This window comes from Silene latifolia, chromosome 3 (genome assembly GCF_048544455.1).
Source record: "Silene latifolia isolate original U9 population chromosome 3, ASM4854445v1, whole genome shotgun sequence".
Taxonomy (NCBI): domain Eukaryota; kingdom Viridiplantae; phylum Streptophyta; class Magnoliopsida; order Caryophyllales; family Caryophyllaceae; genus Silene; species Silene latifolia.
This window is the reverse complement of record NC_133528.1, coordinates 116,828,990-116,852,238: the sequence shown is the minus strand read 5'-3', so window position 1 is coordinate 116,852,238 and position 23,249 is coordinate 116,828,990. Positions and strand designations below refer to the sequence as shown.

Here is a 23,249-nt window from a genome sequence, read left to right as displayed (position 1 = left end):
TGTAAGATAAATTATAAGGATCATTGTATAGGGTACATACCTTTAGCGGAAGCAACAGTCAGATCGTCTGGAGCGTATAATAATAATAAGTAATAAGATGATTAGTATACTAGGATCTTCTCCTCACTCTTCTAGGTTTTCTTTATGTTGACAATCAATGGGGCATGTCAACCTAATAACCTATTTATATAGGTTAGAGGTATTCTAGACAGGAAGAGAGACTTAGCCATAATAGAACTGTATTTGGGCCCCCCATCAGGCTGCCCACTGTATAATAAACAGGCCCTACACTTATCAGTACCATCACACTATGTACTTAACCGTACTGACTGAGACAGACCTAGGCCCAATGGATCATATAACTTTAGTGGGCTTTACCGGTCACATTCAACCCGTTTTCACAAATAAGAAAACCGACTAATGGAAGTCCAAATCCAACATTTCAGTCTCTCTTAAGACGGATATATTCAACCTAAGATTAAAGTGGATCAAATAACACCTTACTTGAATAGATGAGACAAACTTTTTGATAGTCCCTATATATTTTGTTTTTGTCCTATTTACCTTACTTGACCCGTTTTCAATTTAAAACAGATAAAACCGTCTTAAACAATAAGTTTTGCTCTCTAGTAAACGTGTTACTCTATGAGATAATGACTGCCTCCCAAATCCCTTCTTCGTCCCTTCGCCTCTTTAATATTTACCGTTCTTTAAAATTTTACGGCTCTTTTAGATTTACGGTACATATGATGTACCATAAATCTAATCGTCGAGTTTCGCGTCCCTGCTTGGGGGAAGGCATGATGAATATAAGAGCAGTTGCTGAAAGAAGTCGCAAGGATAATATTGAAGGGTAGTAATGGTATTTCATCGTCTTTTCTTAAATATATGAAATTCTAATCAAATATGAATTTTCTCTCAAAATAGAGAGTTCCTCTAAAAAGAGTACCCTAAAACCTTCAAATTGATAACCTAATTTCCCCCTGCCTAACCCTCCACTACCGCCTCCCCCTATCCACCGCCCAAACACGCCTAATTTTCCCTTCTTTGCTGAGTTGTTATGCATGCAACCTCTTGTTATTGACAACTCACCTTCCTTTGTCTCCCTTCCCTCCCTTTAAAACACCATCTTCATCGTCTCGCCACCCTATACTTCCTTTTTTCCTTACCCTGTTTTTTTTTTTAGCTTCCCCTGTTTTCTATACCTTCCTTTACAAACATGACCTCTTCATCTACGCCGAATCTCTGTCGATCTGGTGTAGGTATTAAATTACCCTTATATCTTTATGCGGACTTTACTGGTGTCGATTTCTCGAAAGCTCTTATTGCTAAAATACTTGATCAACGTTTCTTGGATGTTTTTCGCCTTTATGATCGGATTTCCGAGCACTGGAAACTTCAAGGATCTGTTACTATTCGTGCTATGAAGCCATATTATATCTTCGAGTTCTCCTCTGCTGTTGACCTCGCCTTTTTTCGCCTGCGACAGACTGTTAACATTGAAGGCAGTTTGTTCGTGTTTAGGCCGGTTTCCCCTACAACAGTTCCGGACAACTTGCTCTTTCATGTTGTTCCTTTATGGATTCGTGTTCATCATCTCCCTCTTCAGCTCCTTAACACCTCTGTTGCCGCGTATCTTCTCTCCCATGTGGGAGATATTTGTGAAGAGGAGTCGTATCCCTCTCTGCTTCCACCTAGAAATTTTGTTCGAGTGAAAGTTTGGGTGGACCTTTCCAAACCACTCATTCCTGGTTGCTATCTTGCTCTTAATGATAGTGAGCATCTGTGGATCGGATTCTCCTACGAAGGAGTTTTCAGATTCTGCAAAACTTGTGGTCTTTTGGGCCATCGTGTTTCGTTTTGCCCCTCGGGTAAAGTCCATGGTTCTCGTGGTATTCGAACCCGTCTGAATGAGCTTGCTGCTCGTGGTCTGCAGGTGTTACATGGCCCTCCTGGGTCGTCTTTTTATACCCCTGAGATATTTGGACTTCCTCCTCATCTTCACTATTTAAACTCGGATGTTCATACGCTTTCTTCCTCGGACCCTGTTCTTGTGGATTCGGGTGGCAGTTCCCCCGTGTTTTCCTTCTCATCATCGTCATCGGATGATGATGACGATGCTATGGACTATACTTTTCCTCCTGATACTTGTGTCCATGAGGACGAGTCTCGGGAAGTATTGCTTGAGAATTTCCCGCTGATTAGAGGCTCTGTTTTGCCTGGTCCTTTTTCACCTGGGTGTTCTTCTTTTCCTGTTGCTGGGCATTCACGGGGGGGACTTTCCTCGTTTGAGGTTGGTGGACCATCTCATGGTGGTGCACCTCCTCGTGCTAGGGAGATTTCCCCGTCGTTTCGTATGAGTGTCCCTGAGGACGAGGTTGATGCTACTCTCGAACTTGGTCTCGCTGAACCTTCGACTCCTCCTCGTTCCGTTGATGTCAGTTGTCTTTTTCGTTCCCTATTTTGGGTACCGTTAGCCCTCACCATAATGCTTTGGACTCTTTTGGACGAACGGTGAAGTTTGTTTTTAAACGTAAGGTAGGGCTTGGTTTTAATTTTTACAAATAGTACTCGTTTTAAACTTTCTCGTAAAACGAGTGTTATGGATTTGGTTTGTTAACACGGTTTATGAACCAACGCCCACTGCCTTATTGTTGGGAAACGTTTCATCTGAGCCTTTTCTTTATCGGCCGCCTGGTTGGCTGAGTTCGTGCTCTTTGGTCTCACGGTTGAAAAGGCATTTCTCTTCTTTTTTTTCGGCTCCTGATGGTCCTGTGTCAAAGAAAGCACGTTTGGATCAGGGTGATCCTTTGTTTTTTATGGATGGATCTTGTCTAACTTTTGTTCCTTTTTCTGTGTCCAGAGATGATGCAGTAGTTCAGGTTTTAGGTCTGGTGGCGGACCGTAATTCGCCACCCGTTTCTCCATGAAGATCTTTTGTTGGAATTGTAGGGGGCTGGGATCGACGGATGATCCTACAATTCCTTTTATATATCGAAGCGTCCACAAATATCATCCGTCTATTTTGTTTCTTCAAGAAACCATGACTTCTTTTTCCTTGGCTTCAATTAAGACATCTCATCTGGGCCTGCCTAATTGTTGTGGCGTTGATTCAGTTGGACGTAGTGGCGGCCTCCTTTTGCGATGGGATAGCTCTCTACAACTAACTACTTTATATATAGAACCTCACTTTATATTATGTAAATTAATAATCCCTATGACACCTTGTACAAATAATGTAATATATGTAATATTTATATATGGTGAAGCTCGGTTTGAATCTCGTCGATGTTTATGGGATCGTATCTCTTCCCAGGTTGTGAACTTTTCTCCTTTGCTCCTCATAGGTGACTTTAATCAAATTGAATTGTTTGCTGATAAGTTTGGAGGTTCGGAATTCATTAGGGGTCAAAGTGATTTTACGGCTTGGAAAATTCAGAATAGTCTTATGGATGTTCCTTTTTTTGGCCCCCGGTTTACTTGGATGAATAGTCAGTTTGATGGTAATTTTATAATGGAACGTCTTGACCGTGCTTATGCCACTCAGGATTGGTTTACTCTTTTTCCGTCTGCTTCAATTTTGCATCTTCCTATTCTTGTCTCGGATCATGCCCCTATTCTTCTTTCTTTAGGCCCGATTTCTAAATCACATAAACGCCCGTATCGTATTGACAATTGGTGCTTATCCTATCCTGAAGTCCGTGACCTAGTTTTAAAAGCTTGGGAAACTCCTTTCTTTGGATCTGCGATGTTTGTGGTGTCCCGTAAACTTGCCATAGCTCGGCGTGAAATTCTGCACTGGGTTATCAATCATCGTATCTCTCAAGGGGTCAATTGGTCGGAAATAGAAGGCGATTTGACTGTCTCTCGCTACTCATATAGTTGATGAGATTTCGGCATCAGCTTTTTTACATCTTCGATCCTCTCGCTTACAACTGCTTCGAGATCAAAGACAATACTGGGTTCAACGCTCAAAGGTCAAAAGTGAGATTTTGGATGGGTTTCCTACACGCTTCCTTTATAATCGAGTGAAACAGCGATCAACCAAACATCATATCCTGGCCCTTCGTACTACTGATAACGTATGGTTGGAGTCCCCTGACGATATTACTGAGGAGATTGTTACTTACTTCAAGCATTTACTCACCTCTAATACCGCTTTGGCTCCTGCCTCTCATGTGGAATCCTTGAAATCCTGTTTTGATGGTTTAACTTTTCCTAGGCTAGGATCCTTTGAATGCTCTTTATTGCAAGAGCCTTTCAGGGAAACTAAAGTTATGATTGCTCTCCGTGGTATGGATGCATCGAAATCCCCGGGTCCTGATGGTATTACACCTCTTTTTTTCCACACTTTTTGGCCCCAGATAGGCCATTTAGTGACCTCGGCAATTCTTCGGTTTCTTAATTCAGGTGTCATGCTTAAGGAATGGAACAATACTCTCATTGTTCTAATACCGAAAACTGATAAACCTGAATGTGTCTCGCAGTATAGACCGATTAGCCTATGCAACGTCGTATACCGTTTGGCTTCCAAGTGTATGGCTAATCGTCTCAAGCTGGTAATTCCTTCTCTTATTTCTGAATCCCAGCAAGCGTTTGTTCCTGATCGTCTCATGTCTGATGGCTGCCTTATTGCTCATGAGATAATGCACTATATTAACAAGACTAAGAAAGGAACAAACTGTTACTCTGTCATCAAGCTTGACATGCATAAAGCCTTTGATCGTGTATCATGGAATTTTCTTATGTCAGCTTTGGATCTTTTTGGGTTTCCAATCTCTTGGCGTAATCTCATTTGGGAGTGCATCTCCACTGTGACATATAGTATCATGATTAATGGCGAACCTTCCGTTTCTTTTCATCCTTCTTGTGGATTACGACAAAGAGATCCTCTCTCACCTTATTTATTTATCATGTGTATGGAAATTCTCTCTCGGCAACTTCAGGCAGCTGAGTCCAGACATCAAATAGTTGGCCTCAAGATTTCTCGGTATGCTCCGCCTTTATCACATCTGTTTTATGCTGACGATGCTTTTATTTGCTGTAAGGCGACGCCTGCTTCCTTTGACTCCATTCGGGATATTTTCCATGATTTTGAAGCTGCCTCGGGTCAGATGATTAATCTTCAAAAGTCTTTTATTAAATTTAGTCCAAATTCGCCAGCTGATTTCAAATCCCACATGACATCCATTTTGCGTATGAAAGCTGCTGATTCCTTTGGTACTTACTTGGGTGTTCCGGTGGACCTTCCTAAATGTAAGAAGAATGCTTTTCATGATCTATTGGACAAGATTACTACACGTATTTCGTCATGGGCATCTCTTCATTTATCTCAGCCTAGCAAGTTGGTTATCATTAACTCTATTTTGATTGGTTCGTTGGTCCATATTCTTGCCGCTGTTCCTCTACCTCTTTCAGTCTCTAAAAAACTTGACTCTTTAATTGCGGCCTTCCTGGTGGAGTAAGAGCTCTTCTCAACGATCAATTCACGGCTCTCTCACCACACTTACATACTCCACGGATACGGGTGGTCTTGGTATCAAATCCGTGACCGTTCGAGTCGCTTATCTCTTGAAGAACTTTTGGCGCATCCATCATAGACCTAGTGGTATTCTTGCTAAATATCTCGCACCCAGATATCGGAAGGATCTCCCTATTCCATCTCAGAAGTCCAAGATCTCACAACCCTCTTTTGTCTGGCAAGGTCTTTGTAAAGTTGTTGCAACTTGCTCTGAAGCTATGGCATGGAAAGTCGGTAATGGCACTTTAATTAATCTTCTCACTAGTCAATGGGTACAAGGTCATAAACCAGGTGTTCGGCAAGATCAGAACTGTCAATCTATTGCAATCTCAGATTTGATTGACGCGAATGGCTTATGGCGAACATCTTTTATCTTTCGTATCTTTGACACTTCAATCGCTAAAGGCCATTCGGCCATGGAACCGCCCCTTCTTGAAATTGATGACTTTCTCGTATTGGAAATACACCGAGGATGGCGCCTATAATATACGATCGGGCTACAAGTACCTTTTACCTAGACTATCACCGCAACCACCGCAGCGATGTGTCTTCCCTTGGAAATTGATTTGGCTCGTCCCGTTCTCAAACAAATTTCCCCTTTTTATTTGGCGCCTTGCCCATCTCATCATCCCAACGAAGACTGTCGCCCATAGAGGTTTTAGCCTTGATACTTCCCGCCTTTCGTCAATCGGGTATGGAGACCCCTGAGCATTTATTCCGTTCCTGCGATGTGATTCAGCATGTCTGGAGGGCTTCGTTGCTTGGGATTCGATCTATGGCTAACTCAAATGTCTCTTTTATTAAATGGCTTGCTGATCACCTGTTGTATCTTTATCGTGCTTCATCCCCGGGGTTTGATGGTCTTTTGTATTTCTTTTGTGTCTTGCGATCCATTTGGCTCACCCGAAACTCCATTGTTTTTGAGAATGCTGTACTTTCGCCTATACGCATACTTCGGCTGGCAGAGACCTTGCACCGGTCCCACTTAAGTTTAGCTTCTCTCTACCATGAAGAATTTCAACCATGGCGAATTTCCAGCTTGGTACGTTTGTCTCCACCAAATTTGAATGCTACGTTCTCTTATGAGCTATTCATTTGCAGGAGTCCTGTTCAGAATGGATATGTGGCTTCCGTTGTCTCTGACTCTTGCTTGCCTAAGTTCTTCCACTTGCGTGCTTCCTCTCTATTCGCGGCGACCTCGTATGCTTTGCACCAGTTTATGATAAGTCAAGCGTCTTCCTTTGCTGATACCGCTTTTATCGTTTCCTCACAAAAATTATGTTCAGTTCTGGCTTCTCAAAAGCCAGTCCCAATTGATGTGCGTAATTCCCTGCGTGGAATTCGTACTCTCCTTCGATCTCGGCGTAATTGGTCAGTTAGTTTAGCTACTGGTTAGTTTCATGTTGTATTTCTTTGCTCTGGACCTTTTATGTTTTCTTTCTTTCTTTAAATATATGGTTTACTTTTGTCGAAAAAAAAAAAAAAAAAAAAAGAACAATCAAATTTGGAAGACTGAAGCATATATGTAGTATATACCACAAATGAAACCATGTCTCAAAGCCTGGTCTGTTACTTTGAACCTAATTAGGCAATGTACACGAGCAACCCACTGACCCAGCTTTTAAAACCACAATCAAAACCCCCATTTTGTAAAACCCTACCCTCAAAGCCATCCAGGAATTCCAACCTTCAACAATGGAGGTCACTACCATGGAAGGTCTTGAAACCAATCAACCTTACAATCATGAACCCGACAATGATTTCTGCATTTCAATCCTCAACAAATTCACACCAACTTCTTCATCAAACGAATTCCACCAACACATCTGCAAAATCATCGGAGAAATCTCTCAGGAACTTACAAACCGCCACGTGTCACTGTCCAACATCGCCTACTTCGGCGCCATCTATTCATCTCTACGCAACCTCGTACTAGACCCCACTTCCTCGACACCTTCACTCGATGCGCTTGTCGTTTTGTTCTCCCTCATTCTTCCGACGATATCGTCCGGGATTTCGAGTAAGAAGAAGACGGAGTTTTTGGAGTTGGTTGATAGGGTTTTACGCGGCGGTCGGGTTTCCGAGAATGGGGTTGTTGCTGGGTTCAAGTGTTTTTGTCAATTGTTGTTGATTAGGAGGGAATCTTGTTGTTGGGATGATGTTGCCAATTATTATGCCTTTCTTCTTAATTATGTTACTGATAGTAATCCCAAGGTAAGGTATATTTTCCGTCTCAATTATTTGTTTACTTTATTAAAATACCTCACAAAGAATAGATAATTAATATATGTTTGAGCCGGAGGGAGGGAGTATTAAGGTATTTAGGCCTCTTTATTTTGAACTGAACTCACGAACAAAATGTACTGAACTGAATTAAAGTTGAGAAGAATAGGGTGTTACATTGTGTTTTACCATAATTTATTACTTTAGCTCGGAGTAGCATGAATTTGATGCTTGATGCAATTTTGAATAATGATGGTATTAAGGCAGCTAAATTAGTGCTGGTACAATGCCGTGTCTTCTCGGTTAGGATTATGTCACAGATAATGATCTGGGTTTGATGTTCTATACTGCTTTGGATTCTATTTCACTGGAATTGTTGTTTTCTTTTTGTGTCGTTTCAGTTATGTTTTGGATGATGACCCCGATGAATTAAAAGAGTGACGTTTTATCAGCGGCGTATCCAGGATTTGGGTAAAGGGGGGGCACAGTTAAAAAAAAAATTTTTGCGGACAACATTTATACATTAAAATTCAAATATCGTCTTGATTTTATGGTTCTATTTTGATTTTTGTGTTTGTGTTTATGTTATTTCTGTCTCTGTGTTGTGTTTATCGTCTTTTTTTTTTTTTTTTTTTTTTTTTTAAAAAATTTTTTTTGTCACGTGAGGGCACTTGCCCTCCCTATCCCCCCCCCAGATCCGCCCCTGCGTTTTATCATCTTGTGGTGGGATTTTTATGGCATTGCAATCGAGGTTTTTTTAATTGTATTGTGTTGATGCTGTGTATGATAAGCTTGGTGCCTTGTCGAACTTACTATTTATTGGTACATTTGTGTGTGTGTGTGTGTGTGTGTTATAGATGATGTCAAACAATAACGCTTAGGGTAGAAAGTTAACTCCAAGGCTCGGTGAGGCACTAGCCGAACACCCCGGGCGCCTTAAGTTCACCTTGTTAATAAACTATGTACTGGTTTAACATATGTTTTTGAAGTCTTATTGCCAGTATGTGTTATGTGTTGTTCTTGTTCCTATGGTGACTTGCAAACTATCTTGAATTTTGGTTTGAATGAGATGTGCGTTGGTGAATTCATACGTTCTTGGATATGCTTATTCTAAATGTTGTTGGCTAGAGTGCTAGACATTTGATTGTTTGCTTCTTTGTAGGTGAGGAAGCAATCACATACATGTATTCGAGATGTCTTACAGAGCTTTCAGGGTTCACCATTTCTGCCCTCAGCAAGTGAAGGATTTACTAACATGTTAGAAAAATTACTACTTTTTACTGGATCATCAAAAGGCGCCCCTGCTGAGAAAGGAGCTCAGGAAATCCTGCACATTCTTGAAGCTCTAAAAGACTGTCTGCCTTATCTATCCATGAAAAATAAAACTTGTATTTTAAAGCATTACAAAACTCTTTTGGGATTGCGTAAGCCGCTTGTTACGAGGCGTATTTCAGACAGTTTGAATATCCTTTGTCTTCACCCTACTGTGGAAGTTAATCCTGAAGTGTTGGTCGATGTTTTAAGCTTATTGGCAGTATCGAACCCAGTAGATGAGACATCTGCTGATGGCCTGACATTTACAGCTCGTCTATTGGATGTTGGGATGACGAAGGTTCACAATCTCAATAGGGAAATCTGCGTTAATAAGCTTCCAGTTATCCTTAATTCCTTGCAAGGTTTTTTTTGGCTTTCTCGATCTTTCCAAATATGAAAAATACAGTATTTCGAGTCCTCCATAGTCACCATTTGCTCACTTGTATTTTTTCATGGCAGATGCTTTTGGATCTGGGTTTGAAGGGGCGAAACTTGCTGCTACTGAGGCAATGAAGAATCTTATACAGACTTGTATAGATGAAGATCTAATTAAAGAAGGGGTTAATCGAATAAAAACTACTTCAGACCTCAATAACAAGAAATCTGTACCATCCGTCATTGAGAAACTGTGTGCTACTATTGGGAGTTTGATTGACAACCGATATCGTGATGAATGGGACATGGCATTTCAAGTGGTGGCCGTAATGTTTGACAAATTAGGTAATTTGAACCTCCTTGCGTCCAAACTGTTGCAACACTTCCCATATTTTTTTGATTCCTTTTAATTACTATGGTAGCTCACATTATCTTTTGTAGGTGATTCCTCTTGTCTCTTAATGAAGGGAACCCTTGAGAACTTGGCAAACATTGAAAAGGAAAGTGGCGAGAATTTTGCCGAGAGGAAACAGGTTGCCTTGCTATTCTTTTATTGTTGTTTTATCAGTTCTCAGTTCTTTTTTTTTTGGTTAAAATCTCATTGGTTAAATCAAATGAAGTATGCTGAGGTACTGAATGCAATCAGGGTCTATGAAATAGCTTGCCTTGCTATTGTTGTTTCAATTTTTATAATTTGTCATTGTTGTTTATCAAAATATCATTGGCTCATTAAGATGAAGTATGGTGGATTGGTGGCATACTGAACAGGTTGTGGTCTATCAACAGTGGTCTTGCTTGTATGCAGTGGGAAACACACTCCCAAATCATATTGTGGTTCATTGTTTCTGTTATTTGTGCTTTTGTGGTGCCGCTGTAGGCTTCAGTAATATATTTATTTTTGATAACTTTAGTAAAATAGTTGATAGTAATATGCCATCCTCATCAAATAGGACTGCATCATTAAAGTTTCTGTAATAAGATGATTTGCATTAATTAATTGCCCTTCCAGGAGTGTGGTGTATAACATGCTATCATATATTAGTTTACTTTATATGGGTTCTCATATTTATCTTGTTAGTTTGTTGGTGTTCTGAAGCTGCTCGTTTCTTTCTTTTGCGAATCTATAACATATGTGCTTGGTCTCATTTGCAGTTGCAAGAATGTATTGGATCAGCATTAGGGGCAATGGGGCCTGAATTATTCTTGAGCATTCTTCCTTTAAAATTGCAAGCTGATATATCTGAGATCAATGATTGGCTTTTTCCAATTTTAAAGCAGTATACAGTTGGTGCCCGTTTGGGTTTCTATGATGAGTCTTTGTTGGTTGAAGTTGAACATCTTAAACAGAAATCCCAGAAGGTATGTTATCACTGCTTCCAGTAAAAGCTCCTATGGCAGGGCAAGGAGGGGTTAGCAGGGGATCTGCCCCAAGTGAAAATAAATACTCAAGCTTATTCAGCCTATAGTTCCCCTTTCTCTAATATATGTGAGGAGTATTATAATGAAAGGGGAAGTATAGGCTGAATAGGAGGGAGTATGATGTTTTTGGTTTAAATTATCACCTTTTTTGTTGCTTCCTCCAATTCTTTGGAATTGCAACATTTACTTTTGGCACGACTATTAGGAGTTGTGAGAAGGAGGTGGGTCTCAGTGTCTCACACAATAAAGTGGTATAATTTTATTCAAAAAAATAAGACCCAAGTAGAAATGTTGCAATTTCATGAATAGGCCAAATAAGGAAAATGTTGCTATTCCAAAGAATGGAGGGAGTTCTTTAATTTTTTTAACACCTGCAGTGCCCCCACACCACCACCGACAAAGAACAAAAAAAAATTCAATCTAACTTTTTGCCACGGAACCTCAAAATCTGTCTCGCCACTAGTAAGTGCTCTACTTCTTCAGCCTTTTGTCACTAACAAGTTCAATAATTTTGTCAGCTTAAACTGGAGGGAAGAATCCAGTTGTCAAGAGTCGTGGATTCAGTGATATATCATATCTGGTCGTTATTGCCTGCCTTTTGCAATTATTCATCCGATACTTCCAAAAGCTTAAATTTTCTGAAGAAATTGCTACACATTGCCCGGGTTGGAGAATCTGATCTTCATGGCATCATATGCTCTAGTTTGCAAATCCTTATTCAACAAAACAAGTGTGTTTTAGAAGGAACTAGTTATTTGCCAAGAGGTAGACCTACTATTTCCTCCGAAAGAGCTATCAGCCGTTACAGCAAAGAGGTGGCTACTGCTAATTTAGCGGTGTTAGGGGACTCTGCTCTGGACCCTTTTTCAGCTCTATCTGAAGTTTATCAGAAGTCCTCAAAAGATCCCGGCGGAAGTTTGCTGGTAAGAATATGTACTCTTCTCCTTGGACAAGCAGTGAAACAACATATTCTGAATAATTAGTGTTCTGATCTGTGTGAAGATGACTTTCAAATAATTTTTTTATGTTAATGAGTGCCACACTTCTGTTTTCAGTTAATGGTCAGTTGGATCCATGGTAGGGCTTAATTTATAGTATGTCCTGATACAAATATGCAACAGGCACATAGAAAACACACTTTTTACACGGTTATACATGTATTTTAACCGAATGTCATAATACAAATATACGAAATACGTGTGAATAGGTTCGCAGTTCGCCGGGTTTGAGCGAATCAGGAAACCAACGTTGGAATAATGTTTGTCTCTCTGTTATTGCAATTTAGCTTATTATGCCCTACCCCTTTTACCACACTCGGAGTGAGAGCTTGTTTGGAGGCTTTGATCTGAGGATAAAGATTCATTGCTAAACTGATATCCTCTTATATAGAGTTGTCTGTTGTCTCCCATTTATCCGTGCCGTCTATAGGCATCGTGTTCCCTTTGAACACAGCCTTGTGTAGTACCAGTCTGAATATTTTTATTGCCTTTGGTTGGAGGGGAGTTTGAAATCGGGGTTGCAGTTCTTTGTTCCACATTAGTCATCTGCCTATCATCTTTGTTTTTGTTTTTGCTCTCTATTTTTGTTCTTGGTCCACACACCCAACACTCTCTCTCTACACACACACACACACACACACATAGTGTATTCAAGCTACGCTTGATTCATATTTTGGAAGGTATACATCATTCTTTTTCTCCGTTTTCACTGCTTAATCATTTCATCCATTTTCTAGGTTTGATTTCATTCAATTTGGAGATCTGCTGTTAAGTACAGTGTGGGATTCCTAGGTTCTCCTCTTTTTCTCCCGCACCTACACACCCGATTCCCTCCGTTCCGATCAAAACATCTTTATCGGTTCTGGTTATCATATAAAAACTTGTGGACTGGTGTTCTTGGTACCTTTATCGATAACTGTAGCCATTACAGCTGCTTCATGTCTGCTTATATTGCCACAGCGCACACATGTATATTTCATGAACTTACATTGGTTTTGTTATTTTTGCAGGCTACACTTGGCGTATTCGCTTCAATAGCGGACAAGCAACGTGTCTCAGTATTCTTTATGGAAACCATGACGAAGCTCTTAAAAGTCACTCAAGATGTTGGTAGAATGGAGAACTCTAAATCTTCAATGCAGATTGACAATAACTCACTTTCTCATCAAAGGTGTGGTGCATTGCCTGCTAGTGTTAAGTCTTGGAAGTGTACTTCAAAATTTTCAATGAAATAATTCCCCATTCGTTCTAGTGTGCATTCATCTAGGATTCTAGGGAGTATACATTAAGGATGGGGGTAGTTTTGTAGTCTTTAGTTAGAAATTCAATTATATTTTCTGTGTGCGCCAGCTGCCTTATAAGATTGTTGATAAGTGTTAATCTTTTCATCCTTTTTATTGCAGAGCACAGCTTTTTGATTTGGCAGTTTCGCTTTTGCCTGGTTTGGAAATTTCGCAGACAGAACTGTTGTATTGTGCAATGAAACCAGCATTAAAGGTTTGTCATTTCTGTGCTTTAAATTTAAAAGATGCTCTTTTAGATTACTAATTTTGAGTAATGCCTGGATGACTCTCAGGATGTGGATGGCTCAATCCAAAAGAAAGCATACAAAGTACTTTCAATGGTTCTCAAGGTGCCTTTAATCTCTTACTTTCAATTTCATATGCATTGCATCCTATTGGCATATTTTCTTTGTGAAATATGATATCAATAAATTATGCTTCTACTTCAAAAGATATTTGTAATACTATGTGTCCATATATGGATATCCACCGCTCCACCTTTTTATTTTTCATTTTCTTATGTTCGTGCTCACTTAATATATGACTCACATTTTACTAGATTATTACCTTCGAAAGCATGATGCAAATATGCTTATGCTCAATGCTTGGTGAGGCAGTAGCCAGAAGTCCAGAACACCTTGTGTGTCTCTTGTGCGCCTTCTGCATTAGGCACTTCATGCAATTTCTTTTATATTTTTCTTCTGTTCTTTTATGATGCCCTTTTCTATGCATTAATCTTACTTTTTTTTTTCACTTGTTAATCCAATTTAAAATTAAGAAACTGCTGTTAGTTGCACACGACCTTTATTTCGAATAGACAATTTTCTTTGCAAAATTAGTGCATCTTATGTGCATGAGGCGTGCGGCTTGACCTTGAGCCTTGCTCATCATCTACTCATCTCCACTGGCCAATTGCCGTAGCAGGGCTTATGCCTTTTAAAAGCTATTAGCCTATGACTGGTTTCACAAGCTACTCATTACTCGTAAATCATGAATTGAGAATAACTTCTTTGTTGTCTCTCTTTTTATATGCAAGGCCGCAATGGTCCCACATCTAACTTCATATTTAGTACATATTAAGTTCGATAAGAAGCTGTCCTTCTATTGATATTTGTTAGATGTTATTCCCTCTATTTCACTAAGATCTTCTTGTCACTTTTGGGCACACTATTTAAGAGAAGAGGAACATGTGTTTTTATTTATGAAGGGTGTGGGGGATAAGAGACGGGGGTAATATTAGCCGCGTATTTTTTGTCAAAAAAGAAAGAGGAAGATCATAGAGAAAATACAAGAAATTGAAGAAAATCTTTGTAAAATGGAGGCAGTACCTGCTAGGTGTTTTTATTTTTTGATTTTTATATCTTCTCTCCTAAGACAACATTTAAGTGGGTAAAGCCTATTTAAGTGAAAATAGCTATGGCTATGTTTGGTGCCTTAAAAATTTTACTTGTATAGTTGTATCCAATTACAGAATCAGTGGTTGAAAAATAAATGTGGCCAATATCACCCCAGAATGCAGCCACAGCTTACAAAACTTTAGTCACGCGGCGTCTCAATCCAGATTTGAAAAGGCGCGCCTCGAGTGCGCCTAAGGCACGCCTTGGATGAGGCACTATCCAAAACGCCTTGGTGCACTTTAGGTTCGCCTTTTAGACAAGGCTCACTTAGCGAGGTTCATTAGCATGTCTAAATTTTTAGATATGCCTTTTCTTTATACCATTATTCCAAAACTTTACTCCTTTAGATGTTAGACAACTTGAAAACTCCTCAAAGGAGTATTGTTGCCCAAAATTTTATTCGGGAAATAATATTAAGCTGAAAAAATAAGGCGCCTCGCGTCTAAAAGGCGCGCGCCTTCACCTTGCGCCTTGCGCTTCATCGCCTCAACCCCTTAGCGCATAAGTGCGCCTTGCCCCTCTTCAAACTAAGGTGTCACTGTAGAGTGTGGAACTGTGGATTTAGTACCATGTTCTTTTTCTAGCGTTGTAAAAAAGAGCTACGCATTTGTTTGTCACAGCCTACAGTAGAAATTTAAGATGTTTGTGTCATCACAATTTTGATAAGCTTTTCATATAATTTATGCCTTGTTGCCAGAACTCAGATTGGTTTATTGCAAAATGGCATGGAGATTTGGTCAATCTGATGATTGAAGTGCTGCCATCATGTCATTTTTCAGCCAAGCGTCACAGACTTGACTGTTTATATCATCTTATTGTGTACAAAGCGAAGGTATTTGCTTATTTACTTTTTATAAACTCCTGTAGATCCCATGAAATAGTTGATTGTATAATTATATGTCAAAGTGTTAAATTATCGTATCCTTGCTTTTTACCTGAAGGATGAAACAGAATTGAAAAGAGTTGAGATCATCAGTTCATTCTTGACAGAAATCATACTTGCTCTGAAGGAGGTATGCATTATTATTCAAATTGATAATCAGTAACTGCTTTTAGTACACGTAATATCAGCCTTCAAGTAAATCCCGAATAGTTTTGTACTTCTTATTTCGATATATTTTTGTGCTTTACATTTTTATGAGAGGAAATTGTCTCCTAGTAATTTTGTGACATTGTGATTAATGAAGTTCTTACATAGTATTCTACTGTTTATAGGCGATCCTTTATTTTTAGGTGATGGGGAGGTTTAGATCTAAGGCCCTGTTACTTAATGTAGTTTTGCATGGTGCTGGTTGGAACAGTTGTTACATTCAAAGTTCACCCTATCAATCCTTTTTATCCATTGTGGGGCATGAGATTCATAAATCTTTATAATAGATCAAAGTGTATTATTGGATATCATAACAGGAAATTACATGCGGATATTCATCAGTAGTCTTGTGCCTCCGTACGTACGTCATATTACTAGAATGTTTTTCATAGCTTTCATTCACTCACAGCTTGTCTATTTATTATTCAGCATGCGTTGTTAAGCACTCCGTACTATTTAGAAATGTAGAATAGAGCTTGGTGGGAGAGATAAAATTTATAAGCTCTTGTGGGTACTGTTTAGAATAGAGATTTATAAGCTCTTGATGAGTTGATGGTGATATTATATAAGTCGTTTTAGTTTGGAGTCTACTTCAATGGATGGAGGTCATTTCCTTCTTATAGCGTCAGTAATGAGGCGAATAGATAATAGACACAAGTTGAATGCCCGGCTCATAGTGAAAAGGAGTGGGCCTGCTGTAATGAGAGTTCATATTTGCCAAAACTTCTCCTTGTGATACTTATTCATTTTTACCAAGTGATGGCTGTTTATTTTGCTGTCATTGACAGTCAGGTATGTATATAGGTTAATGGTTAATGTATTTAATGTTGCTGTGTATATCACTCTTCTTGTAAGAGGTTCAAGGCTGTTGAAGTTCGTCCCGAAGTTCTCGTAGACTGCAGAATTTTTTGCAAATCAATGTTATCCTATGACAGTAATATTTGCCCCAACGGTGGATTGAATTGTTCAGTAGCAGCTTTATGTGAAGTCTTAAATAGCTTAGAATTTCTCATTTTAGTGTCAAGAATCAAATTACAATCATGTTTAGGCTTATGTTTTTCTCCTCAATTTATGAACAATATCACACATTTTTAAGAAGCTAACCCTTTATGAGGTTATGGTTTCCTTGTTTCGGTTTCTCAAATGTCCATCCTTGCCATTTGTTGTGTTATTATTTATTATACTACATAAGCTGTGCCTTGTGTGGCTGGGTCTTCATTGAAGTTATTTGATGTGCTCCTGCATCGTTATTCTTGCAGGCAAACAAGAAAACCCGTAATAGAGCTTATGATGTATTGGTCCAAATTGGCCGTGCATTTGAAGATGAGGACAGCAGTGGAAAGAAGGGTAGATTACATCAGTTCTTTGATATGGTATGTTTTTTCCTTTCCTTAAGGGCTTGATTTGGATGGGTGGTTTTAGAGGGGAAGGGTGACGGATACAAAATCTTCTGTATGGATGCGAAATGGGGTAGGAGGGAAATGGAGGGAGAGGAATTTGGAAGGATCCCTTTTCCCTCCCCTCCAAGCTTAATCAAAATCCCTCCACCATAGGAAAGATTTGAAGGGAAATTGTATCCAAACAACCACACCCCATTCTCCGGACCCTCACCTTGTGGGGACGCCATCGTGCACCGACCTGCTCTTTTTATTTGGTCTTAAATGAAGTGTTGTTTCAGAATGTTTGATACGCGATACAAAAGGGTAATGTTGAAACTTGAAAGTAATGTAGGTTTTGTAAGATAGTACTACATATATAACTTTTTTTGCAATTCACGTGCTCTTGAACAGCTATTAAAACTCGTCCACTAATTATATGGCTGTTATCAAATGACTCTTAGTTTCTATTATGTTATTTACCCCTATATGATGCATGATCAAAGGACACCCATATTATGGCCATGACCACATCACCACATACCTAAAAATATTTATCTTAAGAATAAATCTTTGATATTTCACGGCGTCTTCTTAGAAAGTGAACCATCTTGGTCTTAAGCATGGTTATGTTACTACCCGTTACCTGACCGAGCGTTTGAATGAAATTTGGACAGTAACAAACCGACATCATACTCAAAAATGTTCAGTCATTACTTTTTAATTTGTAACAATGTATTTTTTAGCGATTTTATCTATACAACCTTTTTTTTAAAGAAGAAATGATGGGTAAATACACTGTCATTTGTGTACTCGGCCGTTTGCATTATGTTTCGTGACACCGGTTGTAGGCCAGAGAGTTTGATAATTGGGCCCTGACAACATACTTAAAAATACTGACTACTTAAACGATATCTTTTTGCAACTTCATTTATGCATTTTTTAAATGTGGGAGAGCGGACACATTTCCGAAATCGTGTGTATTTGTGAAACAAGTTCATTAGAAAGATAGAGTAGATTATTAGCATGAAAAATCTACTTAAATTTGAGATTGCATAATTGAAATGAAAACGGGAGTGTTAACACTTTTGGTAAACAGCTTAGACGCTACGCTACGTCTGCATTGGTTGCAAATGTGCAATCCGTTACATTGCATCCCAATACCGTGATGTCGGAATCGATTCTGCAACCATGATCAATTTCATTTTGTTTTTAGAATGGTGTGGACTGTGGAGGGTTGGGGACTTGGGCCCATCAGTTACATGTCCCCATATACTATATAGTATTATAGATAGCATCATGAATAATTTATTATACCTTATGAAGCAGTTTGATTTATATAATGTTGATCGAATTTATTGTGTGAATTTGGCCATTTGAATCATTTTGTTGCAGGTTGCTGGATGCCTTGTTGGTGAAACTCCACATATGATTAGTGCTGCTGTAAAAGGCTTAGCTCGCTTGACTTATGAGTTTTCTGATCTTCTATCTGCTGCTTACCAAGTGCTGCCCCTTTCATTTCTTCTACTTCAAAGGAAGAACAAGGAGATCATAAAAGTATGTCTCCGTTCGATTGGTCAATCATGAAGTTTGATTATTAACTTTTAAACTTAATTTAAGGATTGTGATTGACCATTTTTTTTAGGCTAATTTGGGTCTACTGAAGGTTTTGGTTGCAAAATCACAATCTGAGAACCTGCATAATCATCTAAATGTCATGGTTGAAGGCCTGCTAAAGTGGCCATGTGAGACAAAGAACCATTTCAAAGCTAAGGTCTGTATCCTAAATACTAAAGTTGCTTTATGTTTCCATTGAAGTTATTTACTTCTCCCGACAGTTTGTTGGTTTTATTTCTGGTTGTCTTTAAAGCCATCCTTAATTGTTTCAATTTTCTCGTAGGAGTACAGAAAAATCTTAATTTTTCTCTTGGACCTTTTTTTAAGAGTTTTTTTTTAATGTTTGGAGTAAATGCTCAATTTTGTTGGTAATTAAGCAGTTCAAGCATTATAAGACAAATCAAGGATTTGAAATTGTTTTACCTGTTTGTGTGGTATGGGATTGACTGGTTTTGCTGATAGAGCGTTCTTACAATTCATTTTTAAGCTCTGAAGTTGGGACTTTGATGTTCCCTGCATATATAAGAGAATCTTGATTTGCACTAGCCTCCGCAAATCTATAGAATTCATCTTTGAGTTCTAAAGTCTGTCCTTGATTTATTGCTAGGTTAAACATCTGCTGGAAATGCTTGTGAAGAAGTGCGGCCTTGATGCTGTGAAGGCTGTGATGCCTGAAGAACACATGAAGCTCCTTACTAACATTCGGAAGGTGTGATGAATTATTTTATTGATAGTGTCTATTTCCGTGTGTAAATGACTCTGTTTATGTATTTTCCCGTATTTGCTTGTTGATTATACTCAGATAAAGGAGCGAAGAGAGAAGAAATTTGCAGCCAGTTCTGAGACAGGATCTTATCTGTCAAAGGCAACTACATCTAGGTAATTTTTGGTAGTCAGTGTTTCTTTGATCTGATCTTGAATTGAATTTGAATCTCTTCCAAGACATAGTTACTCTTTATACACCACTGCAACTAGGGACGCCAATGGGATGAAACCATACCGGATCCTGCTGCATCCATTAACATTTCCATGGGTCCTAAAATTCTTAAACCATATTAGGATTTGTCAGTTCAATGTCTAACTAATCCAACTAAATTTGTGAAAAGTTGCCTATTTTTACAGATCTAGATCTGAAGTAAAACTGACCCCAGAAATATTCTCCGACCTAGATCCATAGTCCACTTGTCCCCCATCTGCAAGACTGCAACAGTCAATCTACAAAAACTCTATCTGGGAAGGAATATCCAGGTGTCCTTGACAAATTAAGTACTTGTTGAGGAACTTTTGGCGAGTGTTTGAAGTCACATTTTATGTGCGGACATGGCTAGTAAAACAAATTGGAAGATATATTTGCTCCGATATTTACACGTATATAATTTTGTCCTTTGTAGGCGAAGTGAATGGGGTTACACAAAAATATTCTCAGACTTTGGTGAAGAAACAAGCAATGCTGATACATCAGTTGGTCGGCGGAGCATGTTGTCTTCAAAAGTGAAATCAAATGCATCTTCTTTAAGGTTAGTCTGTGTTTTAGAACTCTATGCTGCAGTCTCTGATATCTCTTATTTCGAAAGTGTCTGCTTTATTCGACAAGGAGTCCACGGTCTCTGTGGCGGAGGGTAATATACAAAATGTTCCCCAATTTACATGAGTTAAAAATGTTGTTATAAAGGAAAAATATTCAATGGCGAGTAAGGGGGTGTCCAATGTACAAAATAAACCTATGTAACACTGGTTTTAACAACGCATGGATTTTGTTTTCGGATGACCCATAATGAGAAATGAGAATTGTGTATGGAATAGAATCTAGTATTTGGCCCCATTTAGCTCATTTATAGTAAAAATTGGGAGTGGCTCCACTTTGATATTGAAAGTTTTATCATAGACTCAAAGTAAACTGGGAACATGGTGTATAGATTGCACATTTCAAATAAAGTAATCTCAAAAATACTTGGATTTCTAAGTGTATTGACGTATTGTGTACTGAACTAAACTATATGTCTGATAACTTGTATGTCGAGGAAAACTACAAAATCAGGAAAAACCCTATCAGAGGACTTCCTTCACCAGATAGAGGACGGACCCCTTGATCTTCTTGACCAGCGGAAGACAAGGCTCGCTCTTCGATCAGGGGGCCATCTGAAAAGGAAACATGATTCCGATGATGAGTTGGAGATTGATGAAGACGGGAAACTTATTATTCCCGATGAAGGAAAGCTAAAGAACATGCAATCTTCTGATCATGACTCTGATGATGATGAAAGAAGTGAAGTTGCCAGCTTTGTCTCTAAGAAATCTAACAAAGGTCAAAAGCGGAGAAAGACATTGGAGTCTGGATGGGCTTACACAGGAAAGGAATATGCAAGTAAGAAAGCACGTGGGGATTTGAAAAAGAAGGGAAAACTTGAGCCATATGCATACTGGCCACTAGACCGGAAAATGTTGAGTCGGAGACCAGAGCATAGGGCTTCCGCAAGGAGGGGAATGGCTAGTGTTGTTAAGTTGACAAAGAGGCTTGAAGGGAAAAGTGTCGCAAGTGCACTTGCTGACAAGGGCAGCAAGTCAAAGAAAGTACACAAGAAGAGATGATGGCCTGATGGGTGGGAGTGTGAACTTATGTCGTAGATGTCTGGTATTTATTCTTTTGTAGGTTTTTGAAATATAGAATACATGGTTTCCCCTTAGTAAACTGAAGTGACGAAATTTCAGTCAAATGTAAACCCATTTTTTTGGTATACAATGCCTTCTGTTGTTTTGAAGAAACTTTTTTACCTTCTGTGTACTGTAATTTTGATTCCTGTATACATGCAGTTTATTGAGTAAATTGCAGCTTTTTGTTCGTATTGCACAATGGCAGAGTTTGGACTTTGAAGGTGTATCATCTTTTAATGTGTGGAATTGAATCATTGCAGAAGACTGTTTGCAGTCATTTGGGTATAGGTTGTGAGACGACAGTTGCTTCCTTGTAGAGGTGGAAGGTAGGTTGCGGAAAGGAGCCGTGTTTGAACATGCCTTAACAATCCCTTCAGTTTAATCTTATTTGTTTGTATTTCGGACATGTCCAAATGTGCTGTGCCCAGATGGGTTTTGCCGTGCATGGACTAGGCGCGTTCTTTCTCAAGCTTTGGCCTAGTTCATGAACTATACAACCATTGTGCAGAATCTGAGTTATAACAAACTTTACGAGTTTTGTTTTAAAGAATGAGTTTTATTGTAAAGTGTATGAGTTTACACACTTATCATAAGAAAAATAAAAAATGGAAAAGTTCAAACAAAACCGCAAATTCTCATTGAAGACGGATCTTATCCGTCACAAGCTGAAGACGGATAGTGTTTCTCTCACAATATGCAAGTGACAAATCAAGTGGGAGTTAAATGGAGCACCCCACTTGCCCTTGTGACGGATAGTGTCCGTCTTTAATGAGACAAGCTGAAAAAAAAATACATATTAGCTCAGATAGGCGTACGTTGGTTGTACAAAGTTATTGTACAACTGGTTATATAATCTTATTTGTGGCTTGGCGCAGTAGCCTTTCCGATCTGTTGCATTGTGTTGGGTCATATCAAACTTGTGTCGTGCTAAAATGGGACATAGGTCAGGGCGTGCCATCCCTAGTACCCATTTGTTGATATCAACTTCTGTGCAACATTAACGAAGCGGGACATGAGGAAGAAAAAACTGGGTCAAAATCCTTCATTTTTTAACAAGGATTTTGCTTAAAAGAATTTTAGGAATAAAATTGCCTAAAACAGTAGAGGAATGACTCGTGAAGGAACTTCCAATATCTTTAACCCTTTAAAAGGAAAGAGATTGTGAGTGTAGTTGCACACTGAGTATCAATAATAAAATTTCAGGATTCAACAAATGAACTAATTCTGAGAATTCTACTCTTAGAATAAGGCAATGATAAAAGTTCAAACGAAACAAGATTATTATTACTAAAAAACTTCTCTCTCTAACTCTTCTCTCTACTTTTTTTTTTCTCTGAAAATCCCCTCCAAAAAACCTTAACCTTGATCCACTTCAGCCGCCACCCACCCATCTACTCTCCCTCTCCTTCAATCCTTTCGCCGGAGATGCGGCTTTCTTATCCCATCTCCGGCGACCCTCACTTCCGTACAAATTAACACACTTTTAATCAATTTCTGTCCATTTTCTTGGGATCTGACTTTTTCCGACCCGTAGCTCCGATCGGCGTGATTCTCCGGCCTCCCTCCTTCTTCCTGCTCATTGGTCCTTGTGTTTCTGTCGTTATTATCGATCCCTGTGTTGGTGTTGGTCACAAAGATGGTGTTCTGTTCGGTGTACCTCTGTTAATCGATTTCCGGTGTTTGTCGCTGCAAACTTGGGCTCCTGTCCCTTCGTTTCCTCGTCCTGTCACAGATGACCTTGCATGCAGCCCAGGGGTGATCCCCTTTTGTTTCATGTTTATGTCGGAAAATTCCGATTTCTTTGTGGTGTCCATGAGCATAGCTCGTTGGGTCGGTTAGGGATCGATAGGTGATCCCCCCATTTCCCCCATCTATCGGTCTTTAACCTTTTTTGTGTCTTTGCCCTTTGTTCTTCGGGACGGTTTAGGACCGATTGATGATCCCCCCATTTCCCCCATCTTTCGGTTCTTTGTCTCTTTGGTGC

At 39.2% G+C, this 23,249-nt stretch overlaps 2 protein-coding genes across 2 annotated transcripts; both read left to right on the top strand.

Moving 5' to 3' along the window:
• The first annotated feature begins 1,219 nt into the window (after window positions 1-1,219).
• On the top strand, window positions 1,220-6,917 carry LOC141649551 (uncharacterized). The gene is made up of 6 exons (XM_074458238.1): window positions 1,220-2,514; window positions 2,864-2,904; window positions 3,348-3,764; window positions 3,883-5,461; window positions 5,637-5,973; window positions 6,261-6,917. Exons 1-6 carry the CDS (start codon window positions 1,220-1,222, stop codon window positions 6,915-6,917), a joined length of 4,326 nt encoding a protein of 1,441 aa, XP_074314339.1.
• A 94-nt stretch (window positions 6,918-7,011) lies between these two features.
• LOC141647893 (uncharacterized) lies at window positions 7,012-21,464 on the top strand. Its single transcript, XM_074456260.1, has 18 exons — window positions 7,012-7,735; window positions 8,907-9,420; window positions 9,518-9,778; window positions 9,875-9,966; window positions 10,586-10,792; window positions 11,371-11,775; window positions 12,861-13,021; window positions 13,254-13,347; window positions 13,427-13,483; window positions 15,228-15,362; window positions 15,472-15,543; window positions 16,880-16,993; window positions 18,392-18,553; window positions 18,642-18,770; window positions 19,221-19,322; window positions 19,416-19,492; window positions 20,005-20,130; window positions 20,635-21,464. The coding sequence occupies exons 1-18, from the start codon at window positions 7,217-7,219 to the stop codon at window positions 21,200-21,202; spliced, it is 3,795 nt and encodes a 1,264-aa protein (XP_074312361.1). The 5' UTR covers window positions 7,012-7,216; the 3' UTR covers window positions 21,203-21,464.
• The last annotated feature ends 1,785 nt before the right edge of the window (window positions 21,465-23,249 follow it).